This window comes from Harpia harpyja, chromosome 15, assembly GCF_026419915.1.
Source record: "Harpia harpyja isolate bHarHar1 chromosome 15, bHarHar1 primary haplotype, whole genome shotgun sequence".
NCBI classification, from domain to species: domain Eukaryota; kingdom Metazoa; phylum Chordata; class Aves; order Accipitriformes; family Accipitridae; genus Harpia; species Harpia harpyja.
The window spans coordinates 31072762-31096987 of record NC_068954.1 but is presented as its reverse complement, the minus strand read 5'-3'; the positions used below and the strand labels follow the sequence as shown (position 1 = coordinate 31096987).

Below are 24226 nucleotides of genomic sequence, written 5' to 3'. Positions count from 1 at the left end.
GAGCCGGCGACGTTCGCGCAGCGCCGGCGGGAGAAGGCGACGCGCCCCGGGACCGGCAGGGGGCGGTAGCGCGGGCGCGGGGCGGGGCGGGGCCGGCAGGGGGCGGTAGAGCGGGCGCGGCGCGGCGGGAGGCGGCGGGAGGCGGCCCGGCCCGCTCGAAGATGGCGGTGCGGAAGAAGGACGGCGGCCCCAACGTCAAGTACTACGAGGCCTCGGACACCGTCAGCCAGTTCGACAACGTCCGCCTCTGGCTCGGCAAGAACTACAAGAAGGTAGGCCGCGGCGGGGGGCGGGGGGCGCCGCCGCCGGCCCCCGCCCCGCCGGGCCCGGCCTGTCACGGCCCCGCCGCCGCCATCGCCGCCCCCGCCCCCCCCCCCCGGGCCCGGTCCCGGCCCCGGCCCCGGCGCTGACCCCCCCCCCCCCCCACTCTGCCCCCGCAGTACATCCAGGCCGAACCCCCCACCAACAAGTCGCTGTCGAGCCTGGTGGTGCAGCTGCTGCAGTTCCAGGAGGAGGTCTTCGGCAAGCACGTCAGCAACGCGCCCCTCACCAAGCTGCCGGTGAGCCCCCGCCGCGGCGGGCGGCGGGCAGCCGGTGGCGGCACCGGGGACGGGGACGCGGTGGGCCGGGGGCTGCGCCCCGGCGGGGGGCGAGGCCCAGCAACACCCGGGGACCTGGGGACAAGGCCCCGAGCAGGGACAGAGCCCCAAAGACGGGGGGGACGGCAGCCTCGTGACCCGGGGACAAGGCTCTGGAGACCCGGAGGCAGTGCCCCAAAGAGCTGGGGACAAGGCTGAGCAGGGACAGTGCCCCAAAGACCCAGGGAAAAGGCCCCAAAGACCTGGGGAACAGGCCCTGAGCGAGGACAGCGCCCAAAGACATGGGGACGGAGCCCCAGTGAGCCGGGGACGAGGCCCTGATGGCCCAGGGACAAGGCACTGAGAAGGGACGGCGCCCCAAAGACCCGGGGACAGCACCTGAATGAGCCGAGGACAAGGCCCCAAAGACCTGGGGACAAGGCTGAGCAGGGACAGTGCCCCAGTGAACGGGGGACAAGGCCCTGAGCAGGGACAGCACCCCAAAGAGCTGGGGACAAGGCCCCAGTGACCCAGGGACAGCGCCCAACCACGGACAGCACCCGGTGACCCGGGACAGTGCCCCAGTGCGGGACAGTGCCCTGGTCAGGGACAGTGCCCCAGTGTCCTGGGGACAGTGGCAGGTGACACTTGGGCACTGTCCTGCTGGGAACTGCCCCCAAGCAGGGTCTGTGCCCCAACGACCAGGGGACAGCGTCCCACCAGGGACAGCACCCCGACACTGGGACAGGGCCCTGACCACGGACAGCACCCCAAGGACCCGGGGACGACACCTTATAGACCTGGGGACTGCACCCTGGGGACCCCACGACAGCACCCCGGGGACCCCGGGACAGCGTCCCAACACAGGGACAGGTCCCCAACTGGGGACAGTGCCCCAACACCGCAGGGACTGCATCCCAGCCCAGGGACAGAGCCCAACAAGGGGATGGCACCCCGACATGGGGATGGCACCCTGACATGGGGATGGCACCCCACCCAGCTCCCTGCCACACCAGGAACGCAGCCCACCCTGCGTGGCCGCCCCCCCCCCCGACTCCTTTCTTCCCGTTACAGATAAAATGCTTCTTGGATTTCAAGGCGGGAGGAGCCCTGTGCCACATCCTGGCAGCGGCCTATAAATTCAAGAGCGACCAAGGATGGTGAGCGCCCGCCTGCGCCTGTCGGGGCTGGGGGTCCTGGGAGCAGGAGGGGGCCGGGGGGGCAGGTCACAGGGCCAGGGTGGGGGGTCCCCTCCATGGGAATGCCCTGGGGTGGCCTTGGCCAGGGGCTGCACAGAGGTGGGCTGATTGTAGGGCACCCACCTCCATAGCAAGCAGGTGCTGGGGAATGTGCCCCCTCCCATCACCATGGACCCCTGATGGGGTTCAGGCACGTGTCCCCCCCCAACCCCCCAGGCTTTGGATGCTGACGAGGAGACCTGAGCTGTGGCTTTCATGAGAGTCGCTCTTTTCTTCCAATAAGGCGGCGTTTCGATTTCCAGAATCCCTCGCGGATGGACCGCAACGTGGAGATGTTCATGACCATCGAGAAATCCTTGGTGCAGGTAGGAGGCGCCGCCCCTGCCCCCCCCCCGGGCCCCCCTTCTCCCCCACCCGCTCACCGCTCTGCTCTCCTTCTCCAGAACAACTGCCTGGCCCGGCCCAACATCTTCCTGCACCAGGAGATCGAGCCCAAGCTGCTGAGCAAGCTGAAAGACATCGTCAAGAGGCACCAGGTCAGTGGCAGCGTCAGGGTGGGGGGCACAGGGTGGGGGCCCATCCAACGCCTCATCCCGGGCACTCAGCCCCGGACCCACTCCCTCGCTCTCCTCGCAGGGCACGGTGACCGAGGACAAGAGCAACGCATCCCACATTGTCTGTCCTGTCCCCGGGAACCTGGAGGAAGGTGGGTGCAAGGGGGAGCCCCCTGCTCCAAGCTCATGGCGAAACGCCGGGGAGGGGGGTGGTGTTTGGGGGCCAGAGCCGTGCTGGGCGTCACGGGCAGCTCTTGGTGCTCAGTGCCGGCCCCGCTCCGTGTCTCCCACAGAGGAGTGGGTCCGGCCGGTCATGAAGCGCGACAAGCAGGTCCTGCTGCACTGGGGCTACTACCCTGACAGGTGAGGGGGCCCGGGCGGGGGCTGTGGGGACGCGGCTGAAGCCTGATGGAGCCTCCCCATGCCCACGGGGTGCCCACACCGCTGTGGATGCCGCTCTCACCCCGTTCCTCTGCGCCCGCAGCTATGACACCTGGATCCCCGCCAGCGAGATTGAGGCCTCTGTAGAGGACGCCCCAACACCGGAGAAGCCCCGGAAGGTAACGAGGTCCCCCAGGCTGGGATGGCGGCTGCAGCCCCCTCCCCTGCCTGCTGGCTGCCTGACGCGCCTGCACCCCTGCCCGGCAGGTCCACGCCAAGTGGATCCTGGACACGGACACCTTCAACGAGTGGATGAATGAGGAGGACTATGAGGTGACGGACGAGAAGAGCCCTGTTGCCCGCAGGAAGAAGATCTCAGCCAAGACGCTGACAGACGAGGTCAGAGCGGGGCGGCAAAGCCATGGCGGGGGAAAATGGGGGTCTCTGCTTGGTCATCCCGCTCGGTTGGACCCAGTGACCCCCTGTCTCCCCCAGGTGAACAGCCCTGACTCGGACAGGCGGGACAAGAAGGGAGGCAACTACAAGAAGCGAAAGCGCTCACCCTCCCCCTCGCCTACCCCAGAGGCCAAGAAGAAGAACGCGAAGAAGGGGTGAGCCCAGGCTGGGGCAAGGTGGCAGGGTCAGATCCAGCCCCGGGGCAGGGGCTGTGGGGTGTTGGGCCCTGGGGTGCGGTGGTGACTGGGACACGGGGGGTCTCTCCCTTCGCAGACCCTCCACCCCCTACAACAAATCCAAACGAGGGCACCGTGAGGAGGAGCAGGAGGACCTGACGAAGGACATGGACGAGCCCTCGCCCGTCCCCAACGTGGAGGAGGTCACCCTGCCCAAGACAGGTCAGGGTGGGGGGCCAGCAGCCCCCCCCACAGGGTCCCCCCATCACAAGCGTGGGCTGGGGTGGGGGCCCATCCCTGGGGTGCTCAGCGCCGCTTCCCTCTGCTGCAGTCAACACCAAGAAGGACTCGGAGTCTGCGCCTGTCAAGGGGGGCACCATGACAGACCTGGGTGAGTCCGAGGCGCCGGGGCCGAGCGCCGGGGCAGGTCCCCTGGCACCACAGACCTGGCGGTGCCCAAACCTGCCCCTGTTCTCCTCTCTTCCAGATGAACAGGAGGACGAAAGCATGGAGACGGCCGGCAAGGTGAGGCCCAGGGCCGTCCCCTCCTCCCCAGCCCAGCACTCCTCCAGGGAAGATGTTCCCACCCCAGCGCGGCGGTCACCATCGCTGGATGGTCGCCTCTTTATCCCTCTTTTCTTGTCCCTCTTTTGGGGACAAAAGGGCCCCTTTCTGCCCTTCCTGTCATCCCTGGGGCCACACGTAGTTTTGCTCTGTGCTTTTGGCCTCATGCTGCTCTCGGTGAGGATGAGGAAGGGTCCAAAAGGGGGGCTCAGGACCCCCATGGCCATGTGGTGCTGGTCTCTGGCAGGATGAGGAGGAGAACGGAACCGGCAGCAAGGGGGAGCAGGCCAAGAACCCCGACCTGCACGAGGACAATGTGACGGAGCAGACCCACCACATCATCATCCCCAGCTACGCTGCCTGGTTCGACTACAACAGGTACGGGACAGCTGAGGATGAGGACGGTGCCACGGGGCGCCAGCCAGACAGTGCGGGGCTGCCAGGCCAGGCTCTCCCTGAGCGTCTCTTCTTGCAGCGTCCACGCCATCGAGCGCCGAGCCCTGCCCGAGTTCTTCAATGGCAAGAATAAATCCAAGACCCCCGAAATGTGAGGCCGAACCCCCACCCACCCCTTCCCCAGTCCCTCCTGGTGCCGGTGGGGCCGCAGGCGGCACTGACACCTTGCCCCTCTCCCCCAGATACTTGGCATACCGCAACTTCATGATCGACACGTACCGGCTCAACCCCCAGGAGTACCTGACCTCCACGGCGTGCCGCCGCAACCTGGCCGGGGATGTCTGTGCCATCATGCGGTGGGTCCGGCGCCGGTGGGGTTGTGGCGGGGGGGGATCGGTTTGGCACCTTGGTGCTGGCAGAGGGACCGGCGGGGTCTGAGCCCTGGCTCTCCGCAGGGTCCACGCCTTCCTGGAGCAGTGGGGCCTCATCAACTATCAGGTGGATGCCGAGAGCCGGCCCACCCCCATGGGCCCCCCGCCGACCTCCCACTTCCACGTCCTGGCCGATACGCCCTCGGGGCTGGTGCCGCTGCAGCCCAAAACACCCCAGGTGGGTGCGCGGGGGCGGCCGCTCCTCGCCCAGCCGTGTCCCCCCTCTGCCTTCCCCCGGTCCCCGCGGGGGCCGGGCGCGGGGTGGGGTGGGGGGGTGGGGGGATCGCACAGCTTCGATCCGTGCCTCAGGGCCGGCAGAGCGACGGCGACGCCAAGACGGGCCGCAAGAGCAAAGAGATCGAAGACCTCGTCACCGAGACGGTGAAGGGGAAGCCGGAGCTGGTAGGCGGCTCCTTGGGGTCCGTCCCCCCGCCGCTGGCCGAGGAAGGCTCCTTCCCTCCTCCCCCTCGCGCCCCGCATGCCGCCCTGCCCCGGGGAGCAGGGACGCGGGGGGGACACCGTGACGAGATGGGACACAAAGGCTTCTCTGGGATGGGGTGGGGGGGGACCGGCATCCTCGCGGCCCGTCTCCCGCGGCCGTGTCCCCAGCGTCCCCTCTCCTCCCCTGGCAGCAGACCTCGGCTTCGCAGCAGATGCTGAACTTCCCCGACAAGAGCAAGGAGAAGCCAGCCGACATGCAGAACTTCGGCCTCCGCACCGACATGTACACCAAGAAGAACGTCCCCTCCAAGGTGGGCACCCCCCGTCCCCGTCCCCGTCCCCCCGCCTGCCGCCGCTCACCCCTCTCTTCCCCCCGCAGAGCAAAGCCGCCGCCAGCGCCACGCGGGAGTGGACGGAGCAGGAGACGCTGCTGCTGCTGGAGGTGAGTGGGGCTCCACGGGGAGCGGGGGGCAATGGGACCGCCGGCCCCTGCTGACAGCCCCCCGCTCCATCCCGCAGGCCCTGGAGATGTACAAGGACGACTGGAACAAGGTGTCGGAGCACGTGGGCAGCCGGACGCAGGACGAATGCATCCTACACTTCCTGCGGCTGCCCATCGAGGACCCTTACCTGGAGGACTCGGAGGCGTCCCTGGGGCCGCTGGCCTACCAGCCCATCCCCTTCAGCCAGTCTGGCAACCCCGTCATGAGCACCGTCGCCTTCCTGGCCTCCGTCGTCGACCCCCGCGTCGCCTCCGCCGCCGCCAAGTCGGCTCTGGGTAATGCGGCCCCTCCCGGCGGGGCACGGCGCGGGTGGGGGTCCGGCCCTGGAAGGGGGGGGCCCTGGCCGAGTTCTGGGGGGGACAGGGCTGAGTCCTATAGGGAGGTGGGCTGAGTCCTATGGGGAGATGATGAGTCCTGTGGGGAGTCCCGTAGGAGAATGGGATGAGTTCTGTAGGGAGACGGGACGAGTCTTATGGGGTGATGGATAAGTGCTATGGGGAGACAGGGAGAGTCCTATAGGGAGAAGGGCTGAGTCCTATAGGGAGTCCTGCAGGGTGGCAGGATAACTCTTACGAGGAGATGGGATGAGTCCTATAGGGCATTCTATAGCGAGGCAGGACAAGTCCTGTGGGGAGGCAGGATGAGCCCGATGAGGGATGGGACAAGCCCCTCAAGAGACACGGAACGCTGAGGACCAGGGCTGGCTCCAAGGGGCGTTGGGGGCCCCGCTGCCGGCCCCGCTGAGGGCCCACGGCGCTGCCCTGCAGAGGAGTTCTCCAAGATGAAGGAGGAGGTGCCCACGGCCTTGGTGGAGGCCCATGTCCGCAAGGTGGAGGAGGCGGCCAAGGTGACGGGCAAGGCCGACCCCGCGTTCGGGCTGGAGAGCAGCGGCATCGCCGGCACCACCTCCGACGAGCCGGAGCGGATAGGTGAGGCGAGGTCGGTGTGATGAGTTTGCCAGGCCTGGGGCGGGCAGCAATGGGGCCTGACCCTGCGCTTGTGTCCCCAGAGGAGAGTGGCACGGAGGAGGCGCGGGCAGAGGCGCAGCCGACAGAGGAGAAGAAGGAGGCCAAGGTATCGGCTGGCCCGGGGAGGGGGCGCGGGGGTCTGGGGAGGGTGGCTGGCACAGGGACTCAAGCGGCCACGGGGCCGGTCCCTCCCCAGGAGCCCCGGGATGGCGCCGCGGAGGAGGAGGCGAAGGAGAAGGCTGGGGAGGCACCCAAGAAGGAGGAGGAGAAGGGGAAGGAGGCGGAGGGCGAGAAGGAGCCCGACAAGGGTGATGGCGATGGTGCGGGTGAGCGGGGCCCCCGGCTGTGCTAGGGTGGGATGTTGAGCCCCCCTCACAGCTCTGCCCTGCCGACACGGCCCCCCCCTGCCCTGTCACAGGGGAGCCAGAGAAGGAGAAGGAGGCGAAGGAGGGGCCGGACGAGGCGCCCAAGGAGCCACCGGAGCCGGAGGCCGAGCGCAAGGCCAAGGTGGAGCGGGACATCGGCGAGGGGAACCTCTCCACCGCTGCCGCCGCTGCCCTGGCCGCTGCTGCCGTGAAGGCCAAGGTGAGGGGCTGGGGTCGGGGCTCAGGGCTGGGGGGGGGCCGTGAAGCCTGGGCGCAGGTGCTGACACCCCCCCCCACCCCGTCTCTGGTGCCGCCCACCCCCCCAGCACTTGGCAGCAGTGGAGGAGCGTAAGATCAAGTCGCTGGTGGCACTGCTGGTGGAGACGCAGATGAAGAAGCTGGAGATCAAGCTGCGGCACTTCGAGGAGCTGGAGACCATCATGGACCGGGAGCGCGAGGCCGTGAGTGATACCGATGGGGAGGGGGAGCCAGGCGCTTGCCCCCGCTCCAGCATCCCCTGCTGACGCTCCCCCCCCCCCGCCCCGCCGTGTCCCCCCCAGCTGGAGTACCAGCGGCAGCAGCTGCTGGCGGACCGTCAGGCCTTCCACATGGAGCAGCTGAAGTACGCGGAGATGCGCGCCCGCCAGCAGCACTTCCAGCACCTTCAGCAGCAGCAGCAGCAGCAGCCGCCCCCGCTGCCGCCGGGGGCCCAGCCCCTGCCCGCCACCGCCGCCGGTGCCCCCCTGGCCCCCGCCGCCCACCCGCTGGGCGCGCCGCCCGCCCCCGCCATGGTGGCCCCCGCCGAGCCCGTGGGGCAGCCGCTGCCCGGTGCCCCCCCGCCGCAGCCGCCCCCGCCGCCGGGCGCCCCGGCCGTCCCGCACGGTGAGTCGGGGTGCCGAGGGCTTGGGTGGGTTGGAGGGGGTCCTCAACGCGGGGGTCTCGGCGCCGACAACCCCCTCCCCGCTTCCCGCTCTCTCCGCAGCCCCGGCGCCGTTCCCCGGGCAGCAGCCGCCGTCCCAGAGCCTGGCTGGGAGCCTCGGTGGCAGCGGCCACCCCGCCGTGCCCGGTAATGCGCCCGCGGCCCTGCCCTTCGGATTGCCTCCATCCGCCATCCCATTTAGCATGGCTAACCCCCCCGCCGAGCCCCTCGGCGCCACTTTCCCCGCTAACCCGCCCGCCCTCCCGCTGCATGGGGCCCTCGCCAGCAGCATGCCGTCCGGGGGGCTGCCCCCCACCACCCACCCACCCGGCCTGGCCCTGCCGCACCTCGCGGGGGGCTCGGCCGCCGCGCACAGCCCCGCCATCGTGGCCGCCGTGCAGGGAAGCCTCCTTCCCAACCCCGGCCTCCTCGCAGGTGAGACATGAGGGGGGTCTGGGGGGGGGGGGGCCACCGGGAACGGGGAGGGGGGGACCCACCGGGAGGGGCTCAGGGAGGGGGGGGACCCACTCACAGGCATGGGGCGGGGGGGGGGGCTCAACCCATCCCCAGAGCTGTGGGGCAAGAGGTGCTCGTGCACCCCTTTGCCCCCCCCAGATGTGACCCCCCCCCCCCCGCTCTTTCTTTTCTCTCCCTGCAGAGCAAGGCCCCCCCCTGCAGACGGACCCCATCGCGCCCAGCCCCAGCACGGCCACCCCCGTCCCCCCCACGCAGTGAGCCCCCGCCAGGGCCGAGGATGCCGCAGCCCCCCCCAGCCCCGCCGCCACCACCGGCCTGGGGAGACCGGCCCCTCCCGCCCCTGCAAGGCACCCCAAAGGAAGCTGCCCCCCCCCCCCGACCCCCCCAGCTTTGGTATTTTTTTATGATTGTCCTGGATTTTATTTAAGAAGTGTTGGTCTCCCTGGGCGGGCCGGGGACCCTGCTCCCCCCCGGCTATTTATGAGACAGCTCCACTCCCCCCGGCACATGGGCATTCCCCCCCCCCAGCTCCTTCTCAGTTGTCATCCCCCCACTTTCGTTTGTGTTTTGTTTTGGGTTTGTTTTTTTTTTTTTAAAAAAAACCAACAAAAATAAAATTCCAAGTCCCTGGGGCGGGAAGAAACAAACAGCCTCGTGGTGCAGAGTCTGTCTGGGGGGGGGACACACAGAGGTTCACCAACCCAGCGTCACCTTTCCGACACTTTATTTGATGCCGTGGAGCAATAACTTAGCCGGTGGGGCCACTAGCGGGAGGGCAGGGGGGCTTGGTGGTGGCAGGAAAACGAGGGAAAAGGCACAAAACCAAGAGTGATGGGGGGGGGAGAACACATGATGACACGAGGGGTCTTCAGCCGCTCAGCACCATCCGGACCAGCTCTGTGGAGAGAAGGGGGGAGAGCAGGGTGAGGGGGGAGGCAGGCTGCCGGGCCCCCCCAGCCCTCGTCCCGGAGAGAGGCAGGAAAACCAAAGTCAAACGGCTGAAGAGCGCAGGGAGGAACCGGCATCGCTGCAGCCCTGGCCCCCCTGTGGGGGGGTGTCCACCGGCCCCCCCCATGCCAGCACCCACATCCCAGCCCCAGCACGCAGGGGGGCTCCATGCAGAGGGGCATGCGGGGGGGAAGGAGGGGCTGCACCAAGGGCGAGAGCGCAAACCAGGCGGCCTTTTTTTTTTTTTTTTTTTTTTGGCTTTTTTAAAAAAAAAAAAGACACCACCGAAAAAATAGGCAGAAAAAAAAACTGGAAGTAACTGAGGGGAGCAGGAGGGGGGGGGAGGCGTACCCCTGCGGCGTCACCCTGACAAGATGTGTCTCACAAACGCTGGGAGGAAGGAAGGAGACATGATGGTCAGGGAGGGAGCGGGGCCGCGGCCGAGCCCCCCGGGACCCCCGTCACCCCCATCACCTCTGGGACCCCCAGCACCCCCGGGACCCCCAGCACCCCCCGGCCTCACCTTCGTAGTTGATGCAGCCGTTGCTGTCCTCATGCCCGGCCACCAGCTGCTCCACCTCCTCCTCCGTCATCTTCTCGCCTGCGGGACAGCCCGCGTCACCCCATGGTGATTTTGGGGGGGGACAACACGACACACTGGGGGTCCCCAGGGCTTGCAGGCCTTTGGGGGGGGGGGGGTCCCTGGGGCTGGCTGGGGGCTTGTGAGAATCCCAGGACTGGCTGGGAGTTCATGGGGTCCCTGGGGCTGGTTGGGCTTTGGGGGGCTTCGGGGGTGTTTGAGGGGTCCCTGAGGGCTCGCAGGGATTTGGGGACCTGGGGGGGGGGGGGGGTGATGCTCACCCAGGGTGACGAGGACGTGGCGGATCTCGGCCCCCATGACGGTGCCGTTGCCCTCCTTGTCGAAGACCCGCAGCCCCTCCACGTAGTCCTCGAAGCAGCCCTGGTCCTTGTTCTTGGCGATGGTTTGCATCATGGGCAGGAACTGCTCAAAGTTCAGCGTCTTCAGGTTCATCTCTGCGGGAGAGAGACCGTCGGTGGGGGGGTCCCGGGGAGTCTGGGGGGGGGGAGCTGTCCTCCACTCACCATCGCTCTTGGGGTTGCCCAGCACCTTCATGACCTCGGCATTGGTGGGGTTCTGGCCCAGCGCCCGCATCACGTCCCCGCACTGGCTGTACAGGATCTTCCCATCCCCCGTGCGGTCGAAGAGCTGGAACGCCTCCTTGAACTCTGCCGGACCCCCCCCCCGCGTCAGCACCTCCGGGACCCCCCCCCCGGCTCACCGGGACCCCCCCCCCCCGCCAGACCTCCCGTCCCGAGGGATGCTGCATCCACAGACCCCACGCTGATGGGACCCCGCCGCCTGCATCCCTGGGACCCCGCACCTTGGGGACCCCATTACCTGCCCCCCCCCCCCCAACCCGGGACACCACAAACACCCCCCCCCCTGCCCCGGGTCGGGTTTCTTTCCCGGGCGGGGTCCGGTTTCCCGGTGGAACCCGACGCCGGCGGGGATGGAGGTCGCGGCCCCCCCCCCCCCCGCGTCGGGCGCGGCCGGGATGCTGCCCCCGCCCGAAGCGGCCCCGGGGCCGCCCCCCCCGGCCCGGTTCCCCTCCCCCCCCCGCCCCCCCCCCGGGAAGCCGGGCGGCCCCACCCCGCAGGAATGCGCGGCCCGGCCCCACGCTATGCCCATATAAGGGCAAATGGCGCAAAAGGGGCCCGCGCCCCCCCCCCGCCCCGGAGCCCGGTCCCGTTTCCCCCCCCCCCCCCTCCCGCCCCACCGGCACGAACGGTCCCGCCCGGGCGGGACTTTGCCCCGGGAACGGCCCCACCCGCGGCCGCGCAGGAAGCGCTGGGGGCGGCGGGGCCGGTCCCGGGGGGGGGGATGCCCGGTGCCCGGTGCCGGTCACTCACCCGCAGTCTGCTCCTCCGAGAAATCGCACTGCGGGGAGAGCGCGGCGGTCAGCTGGCACCGGCACCGGCACCGGTACCGGTACCGGCCGCTCCCGGTGCCCGCCGACCGCCCCCCCCCCCCCGAGCCCCCCCCCCCCGCCCCGGATCCAGCCCCCCCGCATCCCCGTCCCCCCCCGCCCGCGCATCCCCCGCGGGACCCCCCGGTTCCCGGTGCCCCCACCATGGCGGCGGCCGCTCCCGTTCCTGCTTCCCCGCTCTGGGCCGCGGGCGGCGGGCGGGCGCGTTCTACCGACCGGCGTCACCGCCCGCCCATTGGCCGCGCGCCGGCTGCGTCACGGCGCGCTAATTAGGCGATGCATTATGCATGAGGGGAGGCGAGGCCACGCCCCTTCTCCTGGGGGGCATTTTTTGTCTATAGAAGGGCACGGAGCGGGGTCGGGGGGGGGGGGGGGGGGCACAGCGATGGGGGACACCCCCACGAGTGACATCACCACGGGCACCCCCGTGACGGCAGCGCATGGGTCACACCCTAACGGCCACACCCCATGGAGGGCACCCACCCCCCGCCCCCCAGGAGCCACCCCAGTGCCCATACCCCACGGGGGACACCCCAACGGTGGTCCCACGGGGGACACCTCAGTAGGGAGCATCCTGTGACAGCACCCCGTGGGGGGGGACACACATGCCGAGGGCCCCACCCCCCCCAGGCAGCACCCCAACAGGGACATAACAACAGGGACATAACGACGGGGACACCCCCATGACGACACCCCCCGCCGGGGACACCACGATGACCCACACCCCGTGGGTGGCATCCCACCAGGACCACCACCATGGGGACACCTCGGGGGGGACACACACACACATCCCAATGACCATCCCCTGTGGGGGACACCCCAGTAGGGCCACCAAGACGGGGAACACCCCACGAGGGACACCCATGGGGGAAGCCTACAGTGGGGGGGACACCACAGCCCCCAAGGGTCCCCCCCCAGGACCCCCAAAACCACACGAAGCCACTGCCGCCGTCTCCTCCCTCCTTTATTACCGGGGGGGGGGGGCACATAGGGGGTCACAGCCCCGGGAAGGTGGCGAGGGGGTCGGCGCAGCGGTGGCACGGCGGTGGCGTGGCGGCGGTGGCAGCGGCTCCAATAAAAGCATCTTCCCGGGGGGGGGGGGGGGGGCCAGGGGGGCCCGGGGGCAGAAGCCCAGGCCGGGTCCCCCCCCCACCCCCGTGCCAGGAGGCTCCTCGGTGGGCAAAAGGCACGAGATATGTAACAGTCTGGGGGGGCACAGGGGGGGCCCAGCCTGGCCCCCACCCAGCATGTCTTTGGTCAGTGGCGAGGCTGGGGGGCCGTGGGGGGATCAGCAGGAGCAGCCGGGGGGCCCAGTCCCCCCCCCTCGGCCTTCCCACGGCCCCAGGCACGGTGGGGACTGGGGGGCCCGGGGGGGGGGCCCAGCTCTAGGGGCTGCTCCGCTCGTCCCGCAGCTCGTACCTGTGGGGGGAGAGAGGTTGGGGGGCACGGGGGGGGACACACGACACAACCCCCCCAACCCAGGGAGACCCCCTGGGAGTCCCCAGAGACCTCCCACACACCCCCCAGCACAGCCCCCACTCACCAGTGGGTTCCCCCTTCAGACAGATCCACCTGTGCCAGGTCCAGATGGATCTGGGGGAGAACAAAGGCTCAGAAGGGCCCCCCCCCGGACCCCCCCGGACCCCCCAAGACCCCCCCGTACCTTCCCCAGCACCTCCTTCTCCCGTGACATGAAGGACAGGGTGGACTTGACGTGAGCTTCCAGCTTACGCCGCGACGCTTCCTCGAGGGACACGTCCCACTCGAACCTGGGGAGACTGGGCTGTACTGGGCCGTACTGGGCAGCACCAGGCAGGCAGGCACTCCCCCCCCCCCCCCCCCGCCATCACCCCCACCCACCTCTCGTTGAAGTCGGGGTTGAGGGTCTTCTTCTGCACGCTGGTCTTCCTCTTGGTGCTGCGGCTGCGGTCCGGCAGCAGCACCAGGGACACGTAGGGGTCCGGCAGCTCCTTCGACACCGCCCTCAGCTTCCTGGGGGGGGGAACACAGCTCAGCGGGGGGGGGGGGTCCAAGCCCTGAGACCCCCCCGGCAGACCCCCCCACCAGGTAGCCTCACCTGCAGGCGTGGACGATGGCCACCAGCTTGCGTTCTTCCCCGTAGTACCAGAGCGTGAGCTGCAGCCGCCCCAGGGGACCCTCCGCCGGCTCGGGGTGGCTGCGGGGGGCAGAGGGTCAGTGCCCCCCCCCACCCCGGACCCCTGGGGGGGGGGCTCGGCCCTGGGGGCTCATGCCCGGACCCCCCCCCGCTGCGGTTTGGGGGTTGTAGCCGGAGCAGATGCAGGGACGGGGGCTGGATGCGATCAGGGGAGAGGGGCTGGATGCTCCCTGGGGGGGGGTCGCGCCCCCCCAGCCCTACCTGTCAGCCGGGAGCAGGCGCTGGCGCAGCCCCCCCATCCCGCACTCCTCCCCCGGCGCCTCCGCGGGCTGGGGGGCAGCGTCCCCCCCGGCCAGGGACACGCTACCGGCCCCCACCTCCGCCTGCTGCGACACCAGGACCTGGGGGACAAGGGGTGGGGGGGTGAGGGGCAGTCTCGGCCCCCCACCCTCCTCACCGCCCCCCCCCAATCCCAGCACTCACCCCCAGCTGCGCCCGCAGCAGGATCTGGCTGCCGGGACCCCCCCCCGGCCAGCGGGAACCAGCCGTCCAGTGCCAGCCCCTCGGAGGCCAGGAGCTGGGGCAGGGGCAGGCTGAGGGCACCCAGGGGCTGCCCCCCCTCCTCCTTCACCTGCGGGGCACAGGGGGCTCAGCACCCCGGGACAGGACCCCCGCCGTGGGGACGGGACCCCCGCCGTGGGGATGGGGCAGAGACCTGCAGCTCCAGCGACTCCACGTGGGGCCGCTTGATGAGGAAGGAGAAGCCTTCATCCCACACGGGCTCGGCCGACGGGGTGCAGGTCTGGGGGTACGAGAGCGGGTGAGAGAGACCCCCCACTGCCTCGTACCCCCTTACCCCCTCCCAGCCCCCCCCCCCGCCCCGTCTTACCTTGGTCTTGACAGAGACGTCCCGCACGGCCAGGCTGGCGAAGGCGGCAGGCGGCTTGGAGCCCTTTCGGAGCTGGGGGACAGCGGGGTGGGCATGATGAAGATGATGATGATGATGATGATGATGGGGGGGTGCTGGGGCAGCCACTCACCGGGAGGTCGGCGGCTCGGTCCACGAAGACGGAGAGGAGAGCGGCCGAGAGCTCCTCGCCGCGGGCGGGCTGCAGGAGGCTGTTGGTGTGCAGGACCTGGAGTGGGGTGGGGGGGGTGTGAGGGTGGGCTGGGGGTCCCGCCGTGGTGTGGGGGCACACGGGGACGGGGACGGGGATGCTCGTCCTGGCGAGCCGGGGGCCGTTCGTTACCTGCTCAAGGAGGGCAGCGCTGGGGCTGGGGGCCAGGCTCTCCAGCCGCACGTGCAGCCGCCCCGACTTCACCTCCTCCAGTGGCAGCCACTGGTGGGACAGGGAGGGTGGGTGAGACCCCCCCCCTCTGCTGCAGGCCCCCCCCCCCCCAACTGCAGCCCTCCCTTGGTCCCTCTCCTACCTCATCCATGATGCGACTGCTCAGCACCCGCCTCAGCGGCACCTTGCACCTAGGAGGGGGGGGCGGCAGATGGTGAGGGCTGGGGGGCCCACCCCACAGCCCCCCGGCCCCCCCCGTGCCCCCCCAGCACCCACCGGCCCAGGAAGTCATCCTTGTCGATGTCCTTGTCGAAGAGGTCGAACTCCACGTCCTGCCCCGGGACGTTGTCCACGATCGCCTGGGCAGGGAGAGGCGGCACCGGTGGGTCCCCTCCCAGCCCCCGTGCCTCAGTTTCCCCTCCTGGGGGGGACGCACACGGGAACAGGACCCCCTCCCCCACACACCACAGCCATGCCCACAGGACCGATGGCCAGGGTGGGGGCAGACGGGGCGCGGGGACCCCCCCGGGGTACCTCGTAGACCTCGTTCCAGCGGGGGTTGAGGTCCTCCTTGACCACGCGGCTGCGGAAGACCCTCCCGGCCACCCGCACCTTGGCGTAGGGGTCGGAGCGGCCCCGCACCACCCCCTTGAAGAAGTTGTCTTTGGCGATCAGGTTCTCGGCCTCCAGGAGATGGATCCGCAGCACGTGCTGGGGACACCGGGACGCGACGGGCGCTGGCACGGGGGCTGCCGGGCACGTCCAGCCCCAACTCCCCCTGAGCCCTGACCCCCCCTTCCTGCCGTTGACCCCCCCATCCTGGCCCCCCAGGACCCCCCCAAGCCCCTGAGCCCCATCCTGCCCTCCAGCACCCCCCCACCCCCATCCTGCCCCCAGGACCCCCCCATCCTAGTCCCCAGCACCCCCCCCACCCCCATCCTGCCCCCAGGACCCCCCCAATCCCATCCCAAATCGCTCCCTCCCAGCTCCCCACACCGTTCCCCTCTGCAGGTCCCCTTGCCCCTGGGCCCCATCCTGCCCCCCCCCCAAGCCCTCCAGCCTCCCCGGTGATGCCCCCCAGGCCCCCCCCCATCCACTCCCCACCTCAGTGCCAAACTGGGGGTCAGGACTGGCATGGGTGGGCCGGTGGGTGCCGCCGGTGGTGGCCGGGGGGTCCGGCTGCCCTGAGGGGGTGGGTGGGGGGCCACTGTCCTCAGGGGCATCAAGGAAGAGCACCTGCGGGGCTGGAGGTCAGCGGGGGGGGGTGGGCAGGGGTAGCCCCCCCCCCGACCCCCCCAAACCCCCCTCACCCGCAGGACCAGCTTCATGTAGAGGCGGCTGCCGGGTCCTGAGTGCTGGAGCTGGAAGGGCTGGTCCAGCGTCAGCTCCGGGGAGTCGAGCAGGCGGGCGAGGGGCAGCGAGAGGGAGCCCAGGCTGCTCTGGCGGGGGTCGTCCTTCACCTGGGGGGGCACGGGGGGGTCATGGGGATCCGGCGGAAACAGGGCACGGGGGGATTTGGGGGGAATATGGGGGAGAAATGGGGGTTGGAGGATCTTGGGAGGGGGAAACAGGGACAGGGATTTGGGGGGATAAGGGGAGAAATGGGGCTGGGGATTTGGGGGGGGGATATGGGGGGACACAGGGTCGGGGTCTCGCCTGGATGTCCACGTCCTGGTTCACAGGGTCGTGCAGGAAGAAGCGGAAAGCATCTTCCCAGACGGGAGCAGATGTGTTATAGACCACCTGGGGGGAGCAGGGTTAGACCCCCACCAGCCAGCCCGGCCCCTGCACCCCAACCCTGACTCTGCGGGGCCGCACCGGCATGGCTGGGCCCCCCCCGGCCCCCCCAGCCCACCTTGCTCTCCCGTGTGACATCCTGCACCGAGACCTGCACCATAGGGTTGGGCTCCTTGCCCGGCTTCTTCATCTGCAAAGAAAGGGGGGGGGGGTCAGGGGGGGCCCCACACATCTCTGACCCCACAGAGCAGGGAACTGGCAGCCCTGGCCCCCCTGGCCCCCCACTCACGGGCAAGTCCTCAGCCCGGTCCAGATACACGACCAGAATGGCGGCTGATGGTGGATCAGGTTTGGCCACGATTGTCCGGTTCCTCTCCAAAACCTGGGGGATGTGCCCGGGGGGGGGGTCAGCCAGCCCACCCCGTGACCTCACCCCAGCTGGGCTGAGACCCAACAAACTCATCTCTGGGCTGAGCTCCGCTCACCTGGTCCAGTTTGGAGGCGTCGGACATGAGGGAGAGCCACTCCAGGCGCAGGTGGAGCCGTCCCTGGCCCCCCTCCTGCAGCGGGAACCACTGCGGGGCAAAAGGGTCAGCATGGCCGCCCCGGCCCCCCCAGCACCCCCTCCCCCGGCACCCACCTTGTCCAGCACCCGGGCCTTCAGCACCTCCCCAAAATCCAGCTTCATCCTGGGGAGGGGTAGGAGAGGCCATGAGCTGTGGGCTGGGGGGGCAGCAGCCAGCCCCCCCCCCCCCCAGCCATCAGCCCGGGGGTCCGGCCCCCCCGCACCTGCCCAGCAGGTCGTCCTGGTCGGGGTCCTTGTCGAAGAGCTCCACTTCCATCTCCTGCCCTGGCACCTCATGCACGATGAACTGGGGGACAGGGTCAGCAGGGGGGGACACAGGGGGTACCCCCCCAAGCATAGCCAGGCTGGGGACCTCATGGGGGTCCCCCTGTCCAGCCTGGCTGGGTTGGGGTGCTCCTGCCCCCACAGCCCAGCTGGGGACACTGGGAGGGTCCCTGTGCCCCCCACAACTGCAGCCAGGTCAGGGGGGACACAGGGGTCCCTGCAGCCCCCAACAACCCCAGCTGGTCTGGGGGGTCCCCGGTGAAGGGGGGGGGATCTCACCTCATAGACCTCGTCCCAGGTGGGGTTGAGGTTGTCGTCGATGACGCGGCTGGTGACGACCTGGGTGCCGACGCGCAGGACGGCGTAGGGGTCCGACTTGCCCTCCACCAGCCCCCCCATAAACCGGTCCTTCGACCGCAGGTCCCGGGCACCCCGGAGGTGCACCCGCACCACGCCCTGCGGAGGGGGGGGTCAGCCAGGGATGGGGGGCCCGGTGCAGGGTGCCCCCCACTCCCCCGGGACCCCCCCACCCCCGGACATTCCTTACCCGGGGCAGGGGGCAGCGGAGCTGGGCGGCTTCGTGCAGGTCGGGCACCAGCGGGACCAGGAGGCGGTTGGGCAGGACGAGGTAGGAGGAGATGGCGTCCATGATCATCGTGTCCGACATGGAGCTGGGGGGGGGGGTGTGGGCACAGTCACGGGGGGGGCCATGGACAGCACGGTGGTCCCGGGGGGCCGGGAAGACCCTCACAGCCGGGCTGGGGCTCACCTGAGCCCCGGGATGTCCAGCAGGTTGGTCATCCCTGTCCAGTTGATGTCCAAGATCTGGGGGGGGGGGGGGGGGGAATGGGGTCAGAGGGGGGGGCTGGACCCCAGCCGCATCCTACTTGGGGGGGGCCGGGGCTGCCGGTCCCTTGGAGGGGGGGGAGGGCACTCACCGGGCGCCGGATGAAGAACATGGTGAGGGCCCCCACGATGGGCACGTCCCCGAGGAGGGGCTCCAGGATGATCCGCAGCATCCCGTGGAGCTGGGGGGATGCGAGATGTGACCCCCCCATGGCCACAGCCCCCCACCCTGCCAGCTCCCCATACCCCCAGCCCCCCCCGCAGCCGGGGCAGAGACCCCCCCCTCACCTGCATGCCTTTCACCCCAGCCTTGCAGAAGAACTTCTTCACCTCCACGTCGATCTGGACGTCACCCACGTAGCTGCGGAGACAGGACAGAAGGGTTGGGGGGGGTGTCTTTGCCATGACACCCCCTGGGCCCCCCCAGCGAGGGGGAGCTCCAGCAGCTGCTGTGCAGAGGGAGTCCCCAGCATGGGGTGGGGGGGGTTGTGCAGGGGACTGAGACCCGGCGCCTTCACCACACGGGTGGCTCCGGCCGCTCACCTGATGTTGAGATCCAGCAGGATCTGCTTCTTGTGGGTGCCGGGGTGAGCCCTGACCCCCAGGACCCGGAGAGGCTGAGGGGGGGGACAGCAGTGAGCCATGGGGGGGGGTGATTGGGGAGCTGTGTGTGGGGGGACACACCCCCGCCCCTGAGGGGAGCCCTACCTTCTCGCCCATGTCCACCTTGGTGAAGGTGAAGGTCTGGAGGTGGGTGTTGGAGGCTCGGATGGACGGAGCGATGTTCTCCACCAGCAGCTTCTCCATGTACTGCCCGAAAAAGGGCCAGGCCTGGGCCAGGACCTGCCGGCAGCGGGACGGAGGGACGGACACAGGGGGATGGATGGACGGACGGAGGGACGGACAGATGGAGGGACGCAGGGACGGACAGACGGACACCTCACCTTGTTCAGCCATTCTGCCCTCTCCACATCCGGGAAGCTCACCTGTGGGCAGATGGGCCGGGGGGGGTCCGTGAGGCCGGGGGGGGGAATGGAAGGGGGGGGGGGGGTGCGGGTTCCGGCCGGATGCGGGTCCGGGGGGGAGGAAGCTCTGGCCACGGGTTTTGCTCCAGTGCAACGGCACGGCCCCACCCAGCACCGTGCCTCAGTTTCCCCAACCGGCCCGGTGGGACCCCCGTGGGGTGGGACAGTCGCGGCGGGGGGATGTGTGGGTGGGGGGGTGTGGGGGGGTGTGTGACCCCCCCCCCCCCCGCAGCTGTGACCAACATCTGGCGGCAGCTTCAGCCCCGCGGCCGAGCCCGGGGGTCCCGGTGGTGGGGGGGTCCCGAGAAGGGGGGTCCTGAGAAGGGGGGTCCCGACCCCCCCAGCACCACGGGGAGGGGGTTCTCGGCCCCCCCCCGCGCCCGGGCAGGAAACAGCCCCCCCGGGCACGGTGAGTCACGGCCCGGCCCCAGCGCTGCCGGAAGGCCCCGGGCGGTACCGGGGGGGGGGGGGACGAGCGGGGGGGGTGGGTGTCACCCCATTGCGGGGGGTTCGAGCGGGGGGACCCCACTCGGGGGCCGCACTGCAGCATCTTGGCGGCCACGGGGGGGGCCTCAGTGGAGCGGGGGTGGGAGGGGAGGGGGAAATCCCGGCCCCGGGGGGGTCCCGCCCGGAGCGGGGTGGGGGAGGAGCCCGAGCCGGTCCCGCTGCCGCCGCCGGGAATAACGGCGCGGCGTCGGCTGGCGGAGGACCCGCTTACCCATGCCGGTAGCTCCCCGCGGGCCGCGCCCAGCCCGGCGGCGGCGGCGCGTACGGCGGCCTCCTCGTCTCGTTGCAGGCGGGCGGCCAACCTCATCCCGCGTTCCCGGGCCCGCCGCCGCCGCCGCCAACCGGCGTAAAGCGCCAACGCCAACACCAACGCACCCGCGCCCAGCCCTAGCAACCCCGCCGCGTAAGCGGGCAGAGCCCAGAGCAGCCGCCGGCCCAGCGCGCCCAGCGCCGCCAGCCCCGCGCCCCGCCGCTCCATCCCGATCCCGTTCCCGTTCCCGCTGCTCCGCTACCGCTACTGCCACCGCACCGGGCGGGGCCTCGCCGGCCACGCCCCGTTCTGCCCCGCCCCACCCCGCGGCACTGCGCTCGGCGCAACCATTGGGCGGAGCTCAAGGGGAGGGGCGTGACGGAGGGAGCTGGTGGGCGGGGCCGAGGGGGGTCTTCGGCGGGGGTCACGTGTCCCGCCGCCGTCCCGGGAGCGGCGTCTCCCTGTGTCCCCGTCCCGTCCCGTTCCCCCCCCGCCCGTCCCGCCCTTCCCCGGGGACACCGGCCGCTCCCCGCCGCCCCCCATCCCCGGGAGAGTCGCGGCGGAGCGGGGGCGGGGGCGGGAGAGCGATCGCTGTTGAGTTTCTGTTTTTTTAATAGTTGAAAACGTTACAGGGCCCGGGGGAGCCGCAGCCCCGGTGCCGCCCCCCCCCCTCCTCCCCCAGCACCGGGACACAGACCCGGCACCAGGGAGGATGGGGGGGGGGGGGCGTGTCCATACACGGGGCTCCCTGGGGGGAGCAGCCCCAACCCTCCCCGGGAGGTTTTACCAACAACCCCCCCACCCCGGTGCGGCGGGTGCCGGGCCAAGGCGCAAAGCCCCCGGTTTGGGGGGGGGTTACCGCACAGCCAGGCGAGAGCCCCCACCATTGTCCACAGGCTGGGGAGGGTCTGCCCTTCCTCCTCCTCCTCCTCGGCTCAGTTTCACAGGGGGTTGGCGGTCCCACCGGCTGCCCCGTCCCCCCTCACCGGTGGCGCAGTCCCCACAGCGGGGGGGGGTCAGTGGGGCATGGCCGTTATCCTCATGCTCTGGGAGGCGATGGGGTATGTCACCATGGGGGTGGTGGCGTGGCTCATGGTGATCCCGCCCAATGGCTGCGCCATCGAAACGGCCACCGGTGCCACCGAAACGGCCACCGGCGCCATGGAGACCGGGGGGGCCATGCCCTGCGCGATGGTCTGGGCCAAGGCGGCCGAAAGCGGGGTGATTTCGGGGTTCATGGGGGGAGCGGCGTTGGCGGGGGGAGCCGCCTGGGCTCCGGCGGGAGCTACCAAATCCTGTTGGGAGACGGGCCGGGGCTGGAGGGCCTGGCTGCTGAGCGTGGTGTGGGTCTGGGCGATGCTGTGGTTGTAGTTGGTGACGGTGCCCACGGTGGGGGCCAGAGTCTGCTCGGTGGCGGTGGCGGTGGAGCTCAGCGTCATCACCTTGGCCTGGTTGCGGAACTGGGCGTTCTGCTCCAGCAGCACCTCGTTGGTGGCCAGCAGGTTGTTCACCTGCTTCTTGAGATCCTCCACGCGCTTGCGCAGCATGATGTTCTCCTCCTCCAGCAGCCGGTACTCCACCGTCCGCGGGCTGGCGAAGCTGTACTCGTAGGTCTCGAAGTGCAAGCCGTCCACCCGTCGCCGCTTCAGCACGGGGTCGTGGTCGTCGTAACGGTCGGGGTCGTAGATGGCGTCGTAGGGGTCGTAGCGGCGGACGGCGGGGACGATGCCCTGCTCGCGGGCCGCCATGCCCCGCGCCTCGTACTCGTAGTCCCGCTGCAGGTGCTGGAACTTGCACTTGGCGCCCCGTTGGCAGTCTCCCTTCAAGAAGTCCCTGCAGATGGGCACCTCCTCCTTGCTGTTGGGCAGGTCGGCGGGCGAGAGGCCCAGCCCGGCGGCCACCTTCTGCCGCAGGCGCGGGGGCAGCTCCCCCGTCTTCTTGTAGCAGTCCTCGTCCTCCTTGGTGCCGTGGATGAAACGGCAGTTGAGACGGACGCACTCCTTGTTCTGGAAATCGTGACAGAAGATGAACTCGTTCTTGCGCACGCCCAGGTTGGTGACCTCGCTGATGTCGGGGTGCCGGAAGCGGCAGCGCTTGCCTCGTTTGCAGACGTTGCGCAGGAAATCGCGGCAGATGTCGTCGGCGTTGGCGCCCACCTCATCCCCGCTGTTGCCGTTGTTGTAGCTGTCGCGGTCCGGCATCTTCGCCGCCGCCGCTGCCGCCGCGGGGCTCCGGGCACTGTGGGAGGGAGGGGAGGGTGGTAAGGGAGGGGACCGGGAGCGGCCGCCCGGCACCGGGGAGGCCAGGGGTTGGGTAAACACCCACCCCAAGGCACCAGCACCGGGCTGGGGACAGCACGGCCCGGGCAGCCCCGGGTGTCCCTGCCCGGTGCCGGTGCCACCGCCGCCCCCCGAGCCGCGAAGGGAGCCGGTGGGGGGGCCCGGGCAACCCCTCACGGCAGTTCCCCCGGGCTGCCGGTACCGGCGGCGTCACCGGGGGCGGCTGGTAAGGCCCGGGTGCCGCCAGTTCCCGGCCCGAGGGACCGAGACGTCCGCCCGGTGACAGCCCCGCCGGGGCGCAGCGGGAGGGCGGAGGGGGGCGTGGCCCCCCCTCCCTCCCCCGCTGGGTCTCCATAGCAACGGCCCTGCAGGCCCGGGGCAGGCCCGGCAGCGGCCCGGCCCGGGGCGCGGCGGGGGCGGCCGCCGCGGGGGGGCCCCGGGACGGCGGAGCGGGGCCCCGTTCCCGGTAGCGGCGCGGCCCGTCCCGTCCCCGGCGCGGCCCGTCCCGCACTCACCCGCTCGCGGCCTCCTCGCGGGTCCTCCAGCGCCAACAATGAGCGGCCCCTTCCGGCCGCCGCTCTGCGCCGGGCAGGAAGCGCTCTATGGTGCTTCCGGGGCGACCCGGAAGAAACCGCGCTTTTTTTTCTTTTTTTCCTCCCGGCGTACCTCGCGCCGCGCTCATTCGTCACCGTGACGCCACGCGTGTGCGCCGCCATCTCGGCTCTGCCGGCCGCGCCGGCATCCCCCGTCCCTCCCCGCTACCGGCCCCGCGGGGCGGGATCCCACCCCAGCGCCGCCCGGTGACCCCGTCCCGCCCGTCCGCCCCCGTTACCGGAGGAACCCGCCGCCCCCCCGCCCCGGCCCCCGGCAGGAACCACACCGCGTCCCAACACCACCAGCTTTATTCGCGGCACAAGGGCCGCCACAGAGCAAACAACCGGCCCGACGCAGCGGGTTCCTTCCCCCTCCCCGGCTCGGGGCACCGGGCCCGTTCCTTCCTTCCTTCCCGCCCCGGGAGGGGGGGCGGTGGGCACCGGGACGTCCCCCCCCCGGTGTCGGCGGTGGCCCCGCGGCGGGGCCTACTTGGACCTCTGCCTCATCTTCCTCCTCTTCCGCTTCAGCCTACGGGAGAGAGCGGCGCTCAGGACCCGGGACCGGTCCCGCCCGGCGGGACAGGATGGCGGCGGTGGGGTCCCGTTCCCCCCCCGCGGCGGGACCGGACCGGGGGACGGCGGTCCCGGGGGAGTCTCACGTACCTGCGCATGCGCTTCTTGCGCCACTGGGTGGGAGAAAAAAAGGGGGGGGGGTGCGTTATTGCCAGTACCGGGGTGCTGGGGCCGCCCCCCCCCCCCCCCGTGTGTGCGCCCGCCGCGAGGCCCAACCCCCAGCCCGGTGTCCCCCAACAGACACCCCCCCCCCCCCCGCGACAGGGACCAGCCCCCCGCGATAGACACACACACCCCCCTCCCGCGATAGACACTCGTCCCCAGAGACCCCGGCTCCGCTCCCCCCCCCCAAGGAGCCCCCCCGTCAAACCGAGCCCCCCGGTCCCGCTCCACGTCCCGGTGCAACGGACACCACCCCCCCCGGGCTCTCCAGCCCACAGCGCTCCCCCCTCCGGCCGGGCCCGGCCGTTGCTGGAGAGCCCCCCCCCCCCCCAGGGGAAGGGGAGGGGGTGGGAGGGGGTGGAATGAGGCGCCATCGACCGCCCCCCGCCGCTCACCTTGGCCCTCATGGCGGTGCGGAGGCGCCGCGCTCAGTCCCGGCGGGCGGGTGGCGGCGCGGGCGGCGGATGGCGACGGATGGAGGCGGCCGGCGGCGGCCCACAAGATGGCGGCAACGGCGGCCGAGAGAGGGGCCTGGCGCCTACCGGGGCCTATTTATAGGGTAGCGGGCAGGTCTCCGCCCACTTCGGCGAGGGGCATGACGGGAGTTGTAGTTCCCGCCCACTGAGGCATCACG

The 24226-nt window shown here is 70.8% G+C and overlaps 4 protein-coding genes across 10 annotated transcripts; 1 reads left to right on the top strand and 3 right to left on the bottom strand.

Annotated features, from left to right (window-relative positions):
- Positions 1-104: 104 nt before the first annotated feature.
- SMARCC2 (SWI/SNF related, matrix associated, actin dependent regulator of chromatin subfamily c member 2) lies at positions 105-8788 on the top strand. 6 transcript variants are annotated; one of them, XM_052810122.1, is made up of 29 exons: positions 105-272; positions 441-560; positions 1653-1738; positions 2061-2142; positions 2221-2313; positions 2414-2483; positions 2625-2694; positions 2816-2891; positions 2980-3111; positions 3208-3323; positions 3442-3566; positions 3676-3735; positions 3832-3869; positions 4156-4286; positions 4384-4455; positions 4547-4660; positions 4760-4913; positions 5045-5137; positions 5371-5487; positions 5556-5618; positions 5696-5954; positions 6447-6608; positions 6689-6753; positions 6844-6973; positions 7066-7232; positions 7339-7473; positions 7573-7894; positions 7995-8366; positions 8590-8788. In XM_052810122.1, exons 1-29 carry the CDS (start codon positions 162-164, stop codon positions 8664-8666), a joined length of 3612 nt encoding a protein of 1203 aa, XP_052666082.1. In that variant the 5' UTR covers positions 105-161; the 3' UTR covers positions 8667-8788. The 6 variants fall into 6 exon arrangements, with proteins under 6 accessions (XP_052666082.1, XP_052666085.1, XP_052666081.1 ...); XM_052810125.1 differs by having other exon boundaries at positions 5368-5487; positions 7995-8078; XM_052810121.1 differs by having other exon boundaries at positions 5368-5487.
- Positions 8789-9115: 327 nt separating this feature from the next.
- On the bottom strand, positions 9116-11638 carry MYL6 (myosin light chain 6). Of its 2 annotated transcripts, XM_052810211.1 has the most exons (7): positions 11509-11638; positions 11289-11316; positions 10461-10604; positions 10218-10391; positions 9880-9957; positions 9708-9746; positions 9116-9305 (listed from the first exon to the last, which is right to left on the bottom strand). In XM_052810211.1, exons 1-6 carry the CDS (start codon positions 11509-11511, stop codon positions 9718-9720), a joined length of 456 nt encoding a protein of 151 aa, XP_052666171.1. In that variant the 5' UTR covers positions 11512-11638; the 3' UTR covers positions 9116-9305; positions 9708-9717. The 2 variants fall into 2 exon arrangements, with proteins under 2 accessions (XP_052666171.1, XP_052666172.1); XM_052810212.1 differs by lacking the exon at positions 9708-9746.
- A 673-nt stretch (positions 11639-12311) lies between these two features.
- ESYT1 (extended synaptotagmin 1) lies at positions 12312-20281 on the bottom strand. Its single transcript, XM_052810136.1, is given in 32 exon segments — positions 12312-12784; positions 12909-12958; positions 13029-13134; positions 13226-13357; positions 13443-13541; positions 13743-13882; positions 13965-14009; positions 14011-14112; positions 14197-14283; positions 14371-14442; positions 14522-14617; positions 14732-14821; positions 14913-14961; positions 15047-15129; positions 15305-15481; positions 15875-16006; positions 16081-16230; positions 16427-16513; positions 16626-16697; positions 16797-16889; positions 16993-17082; positions 17148-17196; positions 17297-17379; positions 17637-17813; positions 17905-18028; positions 18127-18182; positions 18296-18385; positions 18492-18564; positions 18747-18820; positions 18912-19046; positions 19148-19189; positions 19947-20281. Coding segments are annotated over 32 exon segments (3156 nt in total). The 5' UTR covers positions 20214-20281; the 3' UTR covers positions 12312-12750.
- A 319-nt stretch (positions 20282-20600) lies between these two features.
- ZC3H10 (zinc finger CCCH-type containing 10) lies at positions 20601-22961 on the bottom strand. Its single transcript, XM_052810163.1, has 2 exons — positions 22780-22961; positions 20601-22223 (listed from the first exon to the last, which is right to left on the bottom strand). Exons 1-2 carry the CDS (start codon positions 22944-22946, stop codon positions 21002-21004), a joined length of 1389 nt encoding a protein of 462 aa, XP_052666123.1. The 5' UTR covers positions 22947-22961; the 3' UTR covers positions 20601-21001.
- Positions 22962-24226: the final 1265 nt, after the last annotated feature.